Below are 17,246 nucleotides of genomic sequence, written 5' to 3' on the forward strand. Positions count from 1 at the left end.
ACTGGCAAGCATGTTAGCCTTTTCGGTTGCTGAGCAAACAACTTCGTGATTGTTGGTTAGTGGGGGAATTGTTGATTGCCCATTGTTTACTACACTGTTGTAGATTTTCCAGAAGTCACGAGTTCCTAGTTTTTGTGCTTCGATGCGTTTTTTAGTGGTTTCCGTAAATTCCCTCTTAGCTGTCGCTATTTCTTTCTTAACGTTACTTCTAGCTTCTATGTACTTCTGTCTGTTTGAACTGGACTTATGTCGGTTAAACCTGCGGAATGCATGCTGCCTTTGAGCAATGGCAGTTGCGCAAGTCGAAGTAAACCATTGGGGAGAGTGGGGCTTGCTATAGAATTTCCGCATGGGAACATGGGCTTCGATTGCAGTTTTGAACCATTCAGTGGTCTCGTTTGCACACTGTTCAGCAGGAAGAGAAAAAATATTTCCCCATAGGGCGTCTCTGATAAGATCTCTGATGGCTTCCCAGTCAGCCTTTTTATAATATCTCGTTTTGAGCACTGGCTCTTCAGTTTTGGGTCTAGAGTTTAGGGCGATTTCAACCATTATCACTGCATGATCAGCGTTCCCAAGTGGGCTGTCAGCTTTCGTTATACAATCATCAGGAACTGTGGTCAAAAACAGATCTAAGAGTGATGCGTGTTGTTCTTCCTGATCAGGAAAACGGGTTGGAAAAATAACAATTTGCGATTGGGAGTGAGATATAGAGAAGCTGTGAGTTGCGCTGCCCGCTGCATCTGTGTAAGTAGAGAATCCAAGCCAGTTTTTGTGATGGACATTAAAGTCACCAAATACATGTACTTGGGCGCTAGTGTCGAAGGAGAGTGCTGTGTCTATGCTGTCAGATACTTTGTTTATTATGGTGCAGTCTTGGGTCGAGGGAGAGCGGTAGAGAAATTAAAAGTAGCTAACATTGTGTTGCATAATTAGTCTAAAGCACATAAAGGCTTGATCATCCGTTTCTAGGTTTGTTTCTCTAGTCAAGGGAAGGGTATTACGAATGTAGACTCCAAGTCCGTGCATATGTCTGTCAGAGTCCTTACGGCAGAGTGGGAGATATCCAGGCATGTTAAAGTAGTTAGAGGGGATGGAGGAGTGTAGGTTAGTCTCACTTAAAGATATCCGGGGTATTTGTTAGGAGAAATGCTTCAACATCAGCTAAATTAGTTCTAAGCTCACGGATATTTGTGAATGCAAGCCTCAAGGGAGGAGGCAAGTTGGATTTGTTTGACCCTAAGCCTGGTTTAAGCTTATTTTTAGATTATACTGTCATCATATTTTTAACGAGTTTCAGTTAGGTTAGGGGGAGCCAAACAGGAGGTTATGCAGAGTATCACACATGCATCACAAGTAGACCATCAGCTGACCCTCCATCAACTAGGACTGTGGCCTCGGGAAAGCCCACCGGGGATGAGTGCAGGGTCCCTTTCCATGCGCGACATGGCACTGCAAACATCCCGATATTATACAGCTGTTGAGGTAGCAGCCGCTCCAAGTGCTACCAAAGAGTTAGGGCTCCTGTACTACCAGTCGGAAACAGCAGCCAGTAACTGTCAATCCGGTACCCTCATCCCATCAGAGGAAGGTCAACCCAATCTAATTGCTCAGGCATTTATGGTACTCAAGCACTCAAGTGCCCAGCTTTAGGGGTGGGGTGTGTCAGGAGTGGGGAGATGGCGTTCATTGCCCTAGACAAGAAACAAGATCTATCACTGGGTGTTTCTGTCGAATCACTGTGATTCAATCTCTGCGCCTGACTAATAGGCAAAGAAGGAGTACAGAAGCCGGGCGATAGACAGAACCTATCTACTCCTTAAGCAATTTAGGTTTGCAAACCGGTAATTTGTTTGAGTCACCAGCTCTAGGAAGGTTGTCATCCAAGACTGAAGAGGCCTCCCTCCCCTTTGGTTTAGTTTCAGAGTTTTCCTTCTCCTAGACGGATGATCTGGAAAGATCTACTGGGTCCGTCACCACTGAGAGGGTTTTGCTCCGCGCCTGGGTTCTAATCCAGGTATTTTTGCGACCCCCGCGTGGTTAGTTAATGTTACTGGGTTAATTTGTAGAGGTTATATATCTGCTAAATAGTTACACTCCTCAAAGTGAATTAGGGACATTGTTATATCATTGTTACTGGATAAAGGGGTTGAGTAGAGCTCATGCAGTGTAAGAAACTATGAAGAAGGAGATAATGTGGTTTGAGGCTTTCCCTTTATACATATATATATATATTTTTATTTTTATTTTATTTTTTTTTTTTTTATTATTCATGTTAGCTTGGGTCTAGGATAACATTTAAAATGTGAGTAGGTGTTAAGAATTGAACTACGAGTTGTGCCCAAACAATATTTTAGATGACAGCAGGGCATGGAAAAAATCAAGATACAGAAAAATCTTAATAGTGTAAGCACGTGTCCCGAAAAGAAGATGTCATATTTGAAAAATCACATAAATTGATCTAGTAGTTTTCCTTTTTAATTAAGAAAATCAAATATTTGCAATTTTTAGCGAATAATAATAAAATAGCACAGTCTGTAAATCTCAGTAGTCAAATTGAGTTGTCAGCCTTTGAATTTTAACATATTCTAAAAAAAACATGGCGTTTCACGGCCCTCTCCTTGCTTACTCATAAAATTTTATTTTCTTATTAAAAAAAGTACTTGATCAGTTTACGTGATTTTTGGAATATGACATCTTCATTCTGTAATGAGTATGTACATCATAAAGATTTGCCTGTATATATATATATACATATATATATATATATATATATATATATATATATTAATGTTGGGACGATTCCTAAATTTTTTCCAATTCTGATTTCAGGAAAATGTTGATTAACGATTCCGATACCGATTCCCGTGCAATTGTTGTTTTGAAATATACCATTATATAATCAAAAGTTTTTGTGTAGCGAAAAAATTTGGTACAACGAAAAAGTAGAAATACAATTAAGAGAATTTCGGAAACGATTTGATTTTTTTCGTAAAATTTCTTTCATTGAAGATAAAAGTCAAAACAAATATTTTAACCATGAATTAAACATGCACGATGAAATTAATAACAATCAATTTCAGGAGTTATTTTATATATTTAAAAAATATAAAGAAAAAGTAAGTCATGGTTAATTCAACAAAAATACAATAACATCAAATTTAAAGGGGAATAACATGTTTTGTTTATTTTTTTATATTCATTTTTTTTGTTTTATTTTCTCTTTATCTTCGATAACTCTTTAAATTTTAACATTTTTTTTTATAGCTTCAATCGCTAACTGATTTTTATTCCACTTTCTAGAATATTCAAATATTCTAAATGAAATTTACAAATAACTAAATCTTTGATTAAATTTTTAGCATTTTATATTCAATCGTCTCAAATTATTCCTATTTATTTATTGGACTTTTTAAAAAATATTTTTAACAATAATAACATTATTTTTTAAATCTAAATAAATTGGTTTATTTTTATATTTATTTTTATTATATAATTATATACAGCAAACATAGCGATACGCTACAACAGAAAACCGACCACTCTAATTTAATTTTTTAGAGGTAATCGAGGTTGCTGACAACGAATCTGATAATCAAACGTGTCGCAAATTTACCGTTTGTATGGTATTAACCCCTGAACCCAGGGATTATTTTCCACCATTTTACAGCTTACGCTATGCGTGAGCGCGCAGTAACATAAACGACGGTTGTTGAATGTGCCTTCATGTAGCAAACTGCCTTTTCACATGGCGTACAAATCTTTTGTGGAACATTTAAAATTATATGAAAAAGAAGAAAAGCACTCCAAGTGGGGAGGGGGCTGATGTCGGAAAGACATTTTTTTTTTTTTTAGAACTGGGGTGGTGTTGGGGCGGTGTTAATAAATTTTTCACATTTTTTTTTTTTTTTTTTGGTTTTTGTTGTGCAAAGAAGTTCCAAAAAAAATGTGTAATTGCTTCATTCGCAAAATATTTTAATGAAATGTAAATTTCTAAAAGAAAAAAAATTAAATTCACTTACCACATTTATTTAACAGATAGCAAAATGATTGTTTTCGTTTGTAGTTTTTGAAAGACCTTAAGCGGAACCGTCAGTCAGCATAATATGTAGTTCTAACGTTTTTGTTTTTGGATACTTTAAAAAAGCCGACCGATAGATAACTAATCATGGGCCTCAAAGTTTTGAAATAGACAGACAGCGCTAAGATAAATAAAGATTATCTTTAAAGTAGTTATTAAAATTCTTGTTTATCATATTAAATGTGTTATGAAAAGTTCTATTACGTTTTTATCAAATTTTTGACAGCTTTAATCTCACTTCAAACAAACAGTTCAACTTAAAAATATAAGAGAATCATAATGAAAGAATCATAAATCTAAGGTATTTTTTAACAATCCAATTCCGATTCCCCCCAAAATACACGATTCTTATGATTAACGATTCTGATTAATCGTCCCACCACTAATATATATGTTTTATTTTTCAAATTCAGATGTCAGCATGCAAAGCTGACCTTTCACTGTGCACCAAATTATGTAAACAGCTGTCAATCTTTGTGTGCCGAGAGCGTCAACCTTTAAAAATGTGCACTCGTTGAGATGTGTGTATGTTTGCCTCCCTACAAATACAGAAGTTTTGCACAAGGTTAATTAATGTATAAGCCCTCCCCAGCTCCTCCAAAAGGGAGCTTTTTCATTGTACTACACTGTCATCTCGCATTTACATTTTGATTTTAAGTTTGTAAGTATATCGTAAATTGTCCAAATTGAATTTTATTGAGAACTATTTTTTGATATTATTAATTTTTATTAAAAGTGGAACACTAGTTCATACTGTTTTTAATGTGTTTCCTAGTTTTTCCACATTAGCATGGAATCTCACACACACAATACTTAGTCATAATTTTTTTTTTCTGCTTGACTTACACAAAATATGAATTATCAATCCTCATCTAGTCATGCTAGTCTATTATAACAAAGTTAAAATAATCATTGAATTAGAAAACAATAACAATGAATAGTGAATTAATGAGATGGCTTTTTGCAAAGCAATATGCAAATGAGTTAACCATAGTAGGTTGAGTGCATAAACCTGATCAGTTTATTAGAAAGTTATTATTCTATTTTGAATGTGAATTTTAATCTCATCGTTAGTATGATGAACCAACTTTATAAATAGAGATTTTAAATTTGTTTTTTTCTCTTTTTTTTACTTACAGGTATCGTAAAGACACACAATCTTACGTTTATTGAATGTGAATCGTTAAATGCTATATTTAATAGTGACAACTGTGAAAATTCACTTATTTCACCCAGCAAGTAAGAACTATATCTTTTTCTTCTCTCTGCAAGTAGGGGGTGGGGGATAGCAATGATGGTTCTTCTTTTTCTTCTACTTCTTTATTTTGTTTTTTCTCTTTTTCTTTTTCTTGTTTCTTTTTCTTCATTCTTCATTTTCTTTTTCTCTTTTGTTTCTTTTTCTTCATTTTCTCTTTTTCTCCACCCCCAGTTTAACATTTGTTTTACACACTCTGGCATGCATCTGACGGCTTTTAGAAATTAACTTTCAAACTTAACTATCTCTGGCCAGGTCTTTATTTATACTTTTTTCTCTCAGATTCATCCTCATCATTTCCTTCCATGTTTTCTTTTTTGCTTCCTCCAGTGAAATGAATCAGATGTTCTACATCTCTCATCCATTCTTTTAATATGAATAATGTGTCTTCTATTGTACATCCATGAGGTATTTATGGCAAACCATACGCTAACCCTTTGAATTCTCATTTATTTATTGTGGACTATTATCCTCATCTTTTAGTTGCTGTTTTACAATGTTTCGGCAAACTATTCCTCTGGCCTTTGTAGGGGCCTGTGGTGCAGTGGAATCTCTATGGTTCCAGGAGAGCATTGTCTGAAGATAGCGGTTTCAATCCTACCCAAAGGCTGAGTTGGCCAAAAACATGGTGAGACGGAAAACAACTATGGAAGGCAGTAATTGCTGAGGATGCAGTTAGGAGATTCGGAGTTTCTATCCCGTCATGTTTATCACCTGACGAAGGCCAGAGGAATAGTTGGCCGAAACGTCATGAAACAACAACTAAAAGATGAGGATAATAGTTCGCAATAAATCAATGAATAAATAATACTCATCTCAATAAAACATTCCAATTAATTAAATAATATATATATATATATATATATATATATATATATATATATATATATATATATATACCTTTGAATACTGTATGACACAAACCACATTTGAGAATTTAACAACATTTATCTGGTAGCCGGAGAGAGACCAAACAAACCTCCATCAAAATTCATTAAATTGTTCAAAATCGGATACTACCATGGTCACCAGTGGCAGAATGTATTTATTTATCATGGAAAGGATTAGGGTTTCGGCATTACGGTTTGGTACAGTCACCAATAAATCCTCCTCCTTTTTGGTGGAGTCATGCACGCCCTATCCAGTCTTGATAGAGTTCAAAACTAGTTTCGAAATCTAGGAAGTGATGCTCTTTTCTTTTCCCTGAAACCTCTTTCCCCATGGAAGAAATGTTGAAAGCCTGTCTCTGCTCTATTATTTTCATGGCAGGTGCTCGACTGAACTCCAATCTATCGTTCCCCCTTGCCAAACTTTCACAAAAAATACTCCACTATCTATAACCAATATATACGATTTCCCCCATTCTCTATCTGTGCCTAAATCTAAACGCAGATTCCATGAACAAAGCTTCTTTCCCAAAACTGCCCGCCTGTGGAACATATCGTCACCAGTAGAGTCTGGAACGGATCATCATTGGCAGAGTCTAGAATGGATCGCAGAGTCTGGAACAGATCGCCACCAGCAGAGTCTAGAACAGATCATCACCAGTAGTCAGTCTAAACAGATCATTACTGGTAGTCATTCCAGAATGGATCATCGCCAATAGTCAAAATAGATTATCACCAATAGTTGGTCTAGAAAGGATTCCCACCGATGATCAATCTAAAACGGATCACCAACTATTACACTTTGCCCCTAGTCAAAAGGCCAGTGTCTTCTTTAGCAGTTCAATATTATTGCATGATAAAGTTTTTTCACTCAGACCCAGCAAATACTCTTGCTGTTTTTCTAGTTCATCCTTAGAATTATGTTGCTTTTATTGTAGATTTTTTTCCCCTCTTTAATGAAATGGGTGTTTTTTTTGTTTGTTTTTTTTTAGGATGTTGTGTGATGCTGTTATCCATTTCCAAAGTAACCAAGAAGAAGTCACATTAGTTGTATCATCTGAAAAAATATCCTTCAAAAATTATATCGAAGAATCAGGTAAGAATTTGTATGACATTATTTTCATATGCATACACAATAAAGGGTTGCATTATTTCTGGCGATAAAGTGATATTTTTATATTTAGGTATATTAAATCATGTTTAGGTATATTAAATTATGTTTAGGTATATTAAATTATGTTTAGGTATATTAAATTATAGTTAGGTGTATTAAATTATATTTAGGTATATTTTGTTATATTTAGGTATATTGAATTATATTTAGTTATATTGAATTATATTTAGTTATATTGAATTATATTTAGTTATATTTAATTATATTTTGTTATATTTAATTATATTTTGTTATATTTAGGTATATTAAATTATACTTAGGTATATTAAATTATATTAAAGAGAAATTAACGTTTATTTGTGTGGTATTTGAAATGTAAGCAACCTATAAAATACTATAACCCTTTGTTTAAATAGTATTTGTACTTTCCTGATAAACACCTTATAAGCATTTTTAAAAGCAGGTTATAATTATCTCTTTTTAGCCTATAATCTTGATTTACTGTATTTTTTGATATTTTCACTTTGGTGTTTTAACTATATCGCATCCTTGCAAGGATGTGATATAGGTAAAATATTTTCGCTTGTTTTCTTTTCTTTATAAGAGAAATGGTTTCCATAATGTTTCATTGTTAAAGTGTTTTTTATTCAATAAGTCTGAAGAAAGGCTATTCTTGTGAAAATTTTCAAATTACATAATGTTTGAATTTGTCCGAATAGTCTTGAAACAATTGTAACTAACGATGAAATACACTATTTGTTGCTATCAACCAATTCTTTGATGTCTTGATTTTTGTTAAAACAATATATGAATGTTCAATTATGAAATATGATAATTTTGTAGCTTACAGTTTAAGTCATCTCTTTTTGGCTTAAAATTTATTGGTATATGAACGATTACTGAATTATATAAACCCAGTAAAATTCGGAATACTACAAATAAGACTATATATATATATATATATATGTAGTAACATTTTTCTTAGCATTCCATTTTCTTATATATATTTTTCTATATTCTTTTAGTATTTATTACTCTTTTACCCCCATTATTATACCCCCTATAATTTTTTTTTTTTTCAATTCTAATCCCCAGAATTTTCCCATTTTTAATCTGAATGTTTTCAAAGTCTTTTTTACTTTTACATTTTTCTTTAGCTCTTATTGACTTAATAATGTAATAAAGTTCTTATGTAACTTTAAGCTTTATCTTTGAAAGTTCTTGTGGTTTTTAACTTTTCAATTCAGATGAACACATCTCAGCTCAAACAAAAATTTACTGATCGAAATAAGCACCATCAGAATCAATGCATTTTTGCCAACGCAAAACAAGTTTATTTATGCCAGTATTGTGAAAATCTTGTGCTCTGTTGGCGATGAAATCACTGAAGGCATTTTTGATATCGCTTAGGTTTTTTAAGCATTTCTCATGCAGAAAGTTGTCAAGATACTAAAAAAGTGGTAGTCGATTGGTGACAGGTCTGGAGAATATAGTGGATGAGGCAGAGTTTCATAACCCAATGCGTTCAACTTCTGCAGGGTCAGTTTAGCAACGTGTGGTCAGGCATTGTCGTGGAGGAGAATTAGGCCTTTTCTCTTGACTAATGCTGGTTGTTGTTGCTAAAGTTTCTGATGCATTTTATCCATTTGTTGACAATACTTCACTGCTGTAATGGTTTCGTCTGCATTCAAAAAACTGTAATAGATGAGACCGGTCGCAGACCACCAAACAGTCAGCATGATCCTCTTTTCGTGCAACTCTGGCTTTGGGGAAATGTTGTAGAGCTTTGTCGGCGTCTAACCACTGAGCTGATTGTCACGGGTTATTGTAAAGGATCCACTTTTTATTGCAAGTCCCAACCTGATCAAGAAATGGATTGTTTTTGTTGCGTAAAAGAAGGGAAGATGACACTTGATAAAGCATTTCTTTTGGTTGTCATTCAATTTGTGAGGCACCCAATAATCAAGTATTTTTTGTATTTTGAATCTCTCTCAAGTGGTTGGAAATTATGTCTAATTCAGAAGCAAGTTCTTTAACAGTTGTACATAGATTGGCTCCAACCGAGGCTTTTAATTGATCATTGTCAACATTTGATGACCAACCACTATGGTCATCATCTTCAAAACTCTCGTCGCCGCCACAAAATTTCTTAATTTCTTAAACCACCATTGTACTGTGTGTTCGGTAGTGGTTCCTGAGCCAAATGTTTTCTTGATATCGCAAGCTGTTTCAGCAGCTTTTCGGCCTAGCTTGAATTGATACAAGAATATTGTGCAAATTTGTTTTTTCAATCTTGTATTCAACATTCTGAAAAGAAGACATAATTGTTTTAAAACGATTGCAATTTAAACAATTAGAGCGAAAAATGCTCTTTAGGTATTATAACGAAAACTTATTTGAAAATACATCATTTGAAATTAAGATTAAAATTTCTGCAAGAACTTTCTTCTTAACCTAATATATATACATACATATATAATAGTAAATAGTGATATATAATGATAAGTATTGAGATTATACATCTAGAAAACAAAAATAGGTTTAATGCTCCTGAAATTCATGCTAGAATTGTTGGCAATCTTTGATATTGTCAATCATGAATATTTGTATTAAAATACTTAATACATTTGAATAGTTGTATTAAAAGTGTTGTGGTGGCACACACTCATTTACATATGTCGATAATATTACACATAAATAACAAGACTCTGTTAGTCTGAGTGTGTGTTAACCAGAAGCCACCGAAGGCCGAGCCGAGAGCAGATATGTTCTCCAGCCAAGACTCTCTTACTTGACAACCATTATGTAAATATACTGTAAATATACTTTTCCTAATACACTTCTTATTGATCTACCTTTGTTTGTTGAGTCTTCATTTATATTGCCTTATATGTTATTTGGTTCAACCTACAAACATAACAAAAAGTTACCTTCATTCCTCAGATACTTGTCAAAATGGCTATTTTTACAAACTCGTGCCCAAAAAGTTTTTAAAAAAAACTTTGAAAACTTTAAATAAAAATCAAGTTGTTTGTTTGTATTTTCTCAAACATGAAACAATAATTATCAATTGCCATTAATAAGCAACAGAACATTACAACTGTCAATCTAGAGAAGAATCTATCAGGCATGTATATGCAGTGTGATGATCTATGGAAGTAAAATTTGATAGTCAAGTTTGAGGATATGTGTTGCATGAAGAGAAATGATAGGAGAATGATAAGATTACATTTGGATAGTCTAAGGCAGGGTTTTATGTTGCAAGTAAAACAATCACATTTGCAACTAGAAATAATAAAACGCTTATCTTTTGGTGATTGTGTTTTTTCACCAACACTCTTCCAAAGCTCATTACTGAGTGAAAAATGTCTTTTCAACCTTTATTTTAATAAAATGAACAGTCAAATTACTTTTTAAAATACAGTGATACCTTGGTTGTCGAATGTGTCAGTGATCAAACAACTCAATGTTCAAACCAAAAGTTGGAGATTTTCTTACCTTGGTAGTTGAACAAAATTTTGGAGTTCAAACCACTGACTTCACTTCAAATGTAAACAAGCAGTGGTGTTCCTTAATGGAACTTTGTATTTCATACTGATTGTTTTGATACTTTTGAAGTGTAGTGTGACGAATCAACCCCACTCCAATGACGTCGCCATGCGAGTCTGAACTTTGTGACAAGGTATATTTGAGCAGCAGCATCGCAACCCCTTTGACACTCTAGAGTTATTTTTAGCACATCAGCGTGGCGCAAGAACGACACAATTTGATTAGTCGACCCCTTCTTTGCATGGGATGACAAAGGACCTTGAGGTGTCCAAAAAGTAAAAAAAAAAGTACGTAGACTTCAATACGACAAACAAAACAGGCGTATCTCGGGACGACAGTAATTAATTGCTCAAGAATAAAACTTTGCTTCTAAAGTCTTTACACAAAGCTAAACCGATTATTTGAACAACAAAGTAGAAATGGACATTCTTTTACCATTAAATGTATAAAATCCTCAAAGTTTATAGATAAAAAAAAGACTTTTAAACTCTGGAACCAATTCTGTTTGAGTTAATTTGAAAGGGAAATATCGTTTTGGTTGTCAAACATTTTGGTGTTCAAACATTTAGGTTTAATAGAAAATATATGCTTTGTTTTTTTTTTGTTTTTTTTTTAAACAAAGTCTGTTTAAAAAAAACATCTGAAGAAATTTGAATGTTTATGCCTTTAAATCTTGACATAAAATCCGATGCATATTTAGAATTATACTTATTTTAAAAAAATACAAAAAATCTTTATGGTGTATGGACTCGTCATGGAACGATGATGTCATTTTCCAAAAATCACATAGGTTTGGCTAGTAACTTTTCTATTTGGATAGTAAATGAAAATATTTAGTTTTCATAAGGTAACTAAAGATAAATTTATCAGTAGAGCCCTGTAAGGAAATATATACAGAACAGGAGACTTTGTTGGTTTGGTCAAATTACAAAAATGGATGAGGGTACTTGTTTAGTAGATGTAGAAAAGTTTAGGTAACGAGATCAGTTGGCAGGGAAGGGTCAATTGAAACATTGAGAGGAAGTGATACAGATAAATTTGAAATAAAAGAGAGATAAATAAAGACCTGGCCAGAAAGGTTAGTTTGTAAGTCCATTTTTTAAAACAATCAAAGACAAGCCAGCAGATGTTAAACTGAATTTGACGTTAAATCCACACAAAATAATTTTTTTTTTACTATAGACAACAAAACAAAAAAGTGGTAAAAAAAAGTATAAAACAAATAAATGTTCTCAAAGGCAAAATAAGTTATGCTTTTACCTAATTGGATAAGTTTTTAACATTTTAACTTATTTTAAAGCGTTTATTCAAAAACAAAACAAGTACTGTCAAGTGTTACATGGAAACAAGAGAAAATGGCCAACACGAGAGGGTCACATCTTTTGGAGTCCACATAATCACTCAAAAAGAGAATTTTCTTTTACGCACGGTGACAAACAAGCTACATCTATATGAAAAATAAAAAAATGAAATAGAATGTCATTTGTATCCTTTCTTTTTCTTTTTCGTTGACACCATTAAGGTCAAAATTTTATTATTAAATTGGTGCAAAAATGTTGTTTTTTGACGTTCAATTTCATGTCAAAAAAACGACATTATTTTTCCACCAACCTAATAAATGTTTTTATTTGCCTTGTCAAGACAAATTAAATAAATTTTACAAAAAAAAAAAAAAAAAAGAATGCCATAAATTATATAAAAAAAAAGTTAATGGTAGAAACCGAATAAATGTTACCGTGACATTTATTGGGTGGGTTTCTACCAGTATTTTGTTTAATTTTCGATTTTTCTACTTTCTCGTACTGTTGTTTATTGTAAAAAATGCCCAAATCTTATTTATGTTTTTGTGTTTCTAGATTTAAAGAAACAGATGGTTACTGAAGTAAAACTTCATCGTGATGAGTTTGATGTCTGTGATATCGGAATTAGTACGGAAATAACCTTCTGCTTGAAGGAACTCCGGGTATGCTTTATTCCCATAATAATCAATTATAATTATTAATCAGAATTGAGCATGGATGGAAGTTGATTGGGAAAAAATTTTTGGTTCTTGTCCAGAATTCCCCCTACATTAAGACGAAAATATTGTTTTGTTTATAATTCAATTAAAACTAAAAAGAAAAAATTATGTTAAAACAAAATGTGTCCTTTCAGTTGTCGTTCATTCTAGGGTGCCTCAAATCTATTTGATCCTTAATCATTAAAAAATGTGATTTTTGTGCATAATTCCCCCTATATTAAATAACTAGCAGGGGTACCCGGCATTGCCCGAGTGTTTGTTTCCGGGACGGGGGGGGGGGGAGTTTTAAAAAATGTTATGGTAGGTAAGTAGGAAGGATCAAACCCGGAGTCATGAGTAAAAGTAGGAAAATAAAGTGTGAAAAAAAACAAACAAAAAAAAAAAAACATCTGCAACGTTAAAAGTTCGGCCACCAAGAAAAGTCCATTCCAGTTGTTTAGGAAAAAAAAAAAAAAAAAAAACGACTACGGTAGGTCGGCGCGAACGTGAAAATATAATGTGAATTGTCCAGCACGCTAACCACTACGCCACAGAGCACTGCAGCTTAGTTTAGTGATTTTAAATAACTTCACATGAAAGAACTACGAAGCCAAACCGGTGTTCTCTTCTCAACTGTTCCTTGTGAACGATCCCCAAACGGTGTTAAGTGGTGGCAGGAGGAGGAGGAATTTATTAGAGAGAAAATATTTTACCACTTCCATTGATCTTAACCGATTTTGGCCGTGACTTCTCAGCAGAAAAAATATAGAAATCTAAGATTATCGAGGAATTTGAGAAATAAGCCTATAACACACCTCAGATATTGTTCTGCCGTTTGTGCATATTATATTTGCATGAAATATCTTGATTTTTAATCCTATTAAGGTCAAAATCCGACGGGAAAAAATGAGTTCATTTTATTTATATAGAGATAACAAAAATAAAGAAATAAAGAAAAAATTGGTGCTTCTATATTATAATAACGAAAAAAAAAAATATTGAATTTCAAGTAAAACAAATGATACCTATGTACTTGTTATGTCACAAATAGTAACATATCCAAAAATTACGAAAAACGATAGATAGGAAAATAATTATTAATGAAAAAACAGTTTTCGATAAAGTTTAAATGAATAAAATTTGTCCAATATTTTGAATTACGTTCATTATATGACGTAAGCAACAAAACTTGATGATCTCCCCTGTCAACTTACCTCTTGTTATTTTAGTATGCATAATAGTGGTTTCTCTTCATTTTACAGATTTCTTTTTTCATAGCTAATTATTTTTCTAACTTACTGCTTCTCATAATTTTTGGATATGTTACTATTTGAGACCTGACAATTACGTAGGTTCACTTGAAGGTCATAATCAGAATTAAGCTTTTCTCAATAATTAAATTTGTTTCAAAATGGATGAAAATCGATTGTGATATCTGATTCTGAAAACATTTTTTTTTAACGCTTCATGATCTGAAATGGAACACATACATCAAATCTGTTGCCAAGATTGCTGGAAAAATGGTTGTATCACTCTACTGCTCCAGTAGGTATTCTAACTGCCGATACAATCCTCTCTCTATATAAGAGCCAGGTTCACCCTAAAATGGAGTAGCGCTGGAGCTGCTCTGCGTGTCCTATCCTGTCTTGATAGAGTTCAAAACTTAGTAGGTGATGCTCTTTTTTCTCCACTCCAATTTTTTTCCCACAAAAAAAGACATTGCAAGCCTGTTTTTGCTTTATCATTATTTTCATGGTAAGTACTTGACTAAACTTCAATCTGTGGTTTCCCGTTGCCAAACTTCCACAAAAAAAAAACACTCAACTAGCTACAACCGCTATATATGATTTCCCCCACTCTGTCTGTGCCTAAATCTAAACGTAGATTCCATGAACAAAGCTTCTTTCCCAGAACTGCCCGCTTTTGGAACATTGTTCCGCTGGCCTGCTTCCCAGTTGAATACAACATGATAGTTTTCAAATCCAATGTAAACAAGTTCTTGTTGAGCCGTCCTTATAAATAATCAAATTTTACCGTTAATGATCGCTACACTTCTACCTTACATTCATTAAACCTTATCCTCAAGTGGCTTTTGGGCCTTGATAAGTGGTAACTCCTCCCCCAAAAATAATAATAATAATTTTCAAATCTTCTTTCAATTGATATTTTTCACATTTTTTTGTTCTTCTTGTAGGCCATATTAACATTTGTTGAAGCGACAAACCTGCCATTGAAAATTAACTTTGATACTCCTGGAAAGTAAGTAACTAAATTATACAAAAGGACGTTCCATAAGTAATGTCTTCTATTTTTTTTTAAATTCTGCCCGAATGGATTAGAGAGGATTGCAAATTGCATTGTTATCATGACCAAACTTATGCATTCATAACCTGAAAGTTTTCATCTCTCTGTTCCAGATATTCCACACCTCTCATCATCCCTCACAGAATCCTTGAATCTCTTATGCCATTTAAAAACTGATACTTGATTCATACAAGATGGTCCAAAAGTAGTCTGAAGCATTCCATACGTTTCTGTGGCATTTTTTCCAAATTTAGAACAGAATTTTATTGCATATCGTTCTTCTAAAGTTTCCTCACATCTAGATTGCATTTTTGAAATTCACCAACTGTGACAATTAGGTTTAGTAGAGTGTATTCCAATTCCTGCTGTAGCTGTTAATTTGAATATGAAATCATAAAAATTGGTCAGTCATCTCATAAGATATATAGCGATAACATACTGAATTTTGAAGAGTTTACAATTTTAAATGCCCATACAAAAAAAATCTGGAAATTTATTGAAGACACCTCGTACATAGCAAACTGAACACCTCTCTAATAATTGAACAGTCATTAAAAAATAATGTTAAGAGTTATAATAATCTGACGGTTATTTTCCAGAAAATATTAAATAACAATAACTTTTTTGAGGATGGTGAAGAAGTTCACTGTAAATATGAATTACAAAGGGATCATTTTTAAGTACTCTTCTAAAATTCGTCATTCATCTAAGGGAGATAACTCCATTTTATTGACAGATTCCGTCATTTTCTCCTATCAGAATTTATGATGCTAAGACCAACGTAACTTCGAGAAATTGTAAAAAAAAAAAAAAAAAAAAAAAAAAAAAAATGCAACTATTTTCTAAAAAAAGAAAAGGATGAAAACATCACAAAAACAAAAGGAATTTTTGTTTTTAAGAAAAATGAAATGCAAATAATTTTTATTTGTTATAGTTTAAAAGAAAAGCTTGATGATAATAATAAAGAATAAAATCATTGAAAAGGGCGAAAATAATGAAAACATTAAAAAAAAAAATTTCTTATTTTTTAATGTTTAAAAAGGCACAATAATGAAAATATTAAAAAGGCACAAAAATAAAATCGTTAAAAAAGCTAACAGAATGAAAACATGAACATGGCACAAAGATTTAAAACATTAAAAAGGCACAAAGAACAAAATCATTAAAAAAAAAAGGCAAAAAGAATGAAAACATTAAAAAGCACAACGAATGAAATCATTAAAAAGGCACAATGAATGAAATCATTAAAATGGTGCAAAGAATGAAAACATTAAAAAGCCCAACGAATGAAATCATTAAAAAGGTACAATGAATGAAATCATTAAAAGACAAACAGAATGAAAACATTAAAATGGCACAAGCAATAAAATCATTAAAAAAAGCTAACAGAATAAAAACATTAAAAAGGCACAAAGAATAAAATCATTAAAAAGGCACAAAGAATGAAATCATTAAAAAGGCACAAAGAATGAAAACATAAAAATGGCACAAAGAATTAAATCATTAAAAAAGACACAAAGAATGAAAACAGTTTTTTAAAAAGGAACAAATAATGAAAACATTAAAAAAAAGCAAAAGGAATGAAATCAGCAAAAAAGAAGAGAAACGCTACTTTTGCTGAGAAAATTTAAATTTTTATTAAACAAAGCATTTTATTAAAAAAAAAGATTTCAAACTAAAAAAAAGCTGCGACAACTTTTAAACGTAAAGTTAAAAGAAAAAGAATTTTTATTTAAGAAAACTGTGACGTGACTACTTTTTTTTCCAACTACATTTTTTATTAAAAACAAAAAAAATTAAATGAAAAGGTCGTGCTTCGACTAATCCTTAATAATATTAATTTAATGATTAAATTTAATCATTAAAAAAACATTAAAAAAACACAAAAATCATTAAAAAATCATTAAAAAAAGAACGAAAACATTAGAAAAGAAAGGTGCAATTTCTTTTTTATTTTTACAATTACTTTTTTAATAAAAAATGTTTATGTATTAAAAATGTAATTTTCAAAATTACAGAAAAGAAGGAAAATACGCCAACACTTGCAGATGAAATAT

At 32.2% G+C, this 17,246-nt stretch overlaps 1 protein-coding gene across 1 annotated transcript in view; it reads left to right on the forward strand.

Moving 5' to 3' along the window:
- The window catches only part of LOC145261231 (cell cycle checkpoint control protein RAD9A-like), a 56,533-nt gene that overhangs the window by 21,273 nt on the left and 18,014 nt on the right, over window positions 1–17,246 (forward strand). Inside the window, exons 5-8 of the mRNA XM_080119601.1 lie at window positions 5,221–5,320; window positions 7,216–7,319; window positions 12,743–12,849; window positions 15,080–15,144. Coding sequence (XP_079975727.1) covers window positions 5,221–5,320; window positions 7,216–7,319; window positions 12,743–12,849; window positions 15,080–15,144 — 376 coding nt within the window. The remainder of the gene's footprint in view (window positions 1–5,220; window positions 5,321–7,215; window positions 7,320–12,742; window positions 12,850–15,079; window positions 15,145–17,246) is intronic.

The sequence above is a fragment of the Euprymna scolopes genome, chromosome 37 (assembly GCF_053919585.1).
Source record: "Euprymna scolopes isolate OS-2025 chromosome 37, ASM5391958v1, whole genome shotgun sequence".
Classification (NCBI taxonomy): Eukaryota; Metazoa; Mollusca; class Cephalopoda; order Sepiida; family Sepiolidae; genus Euprymna; species Euprymna scolopes.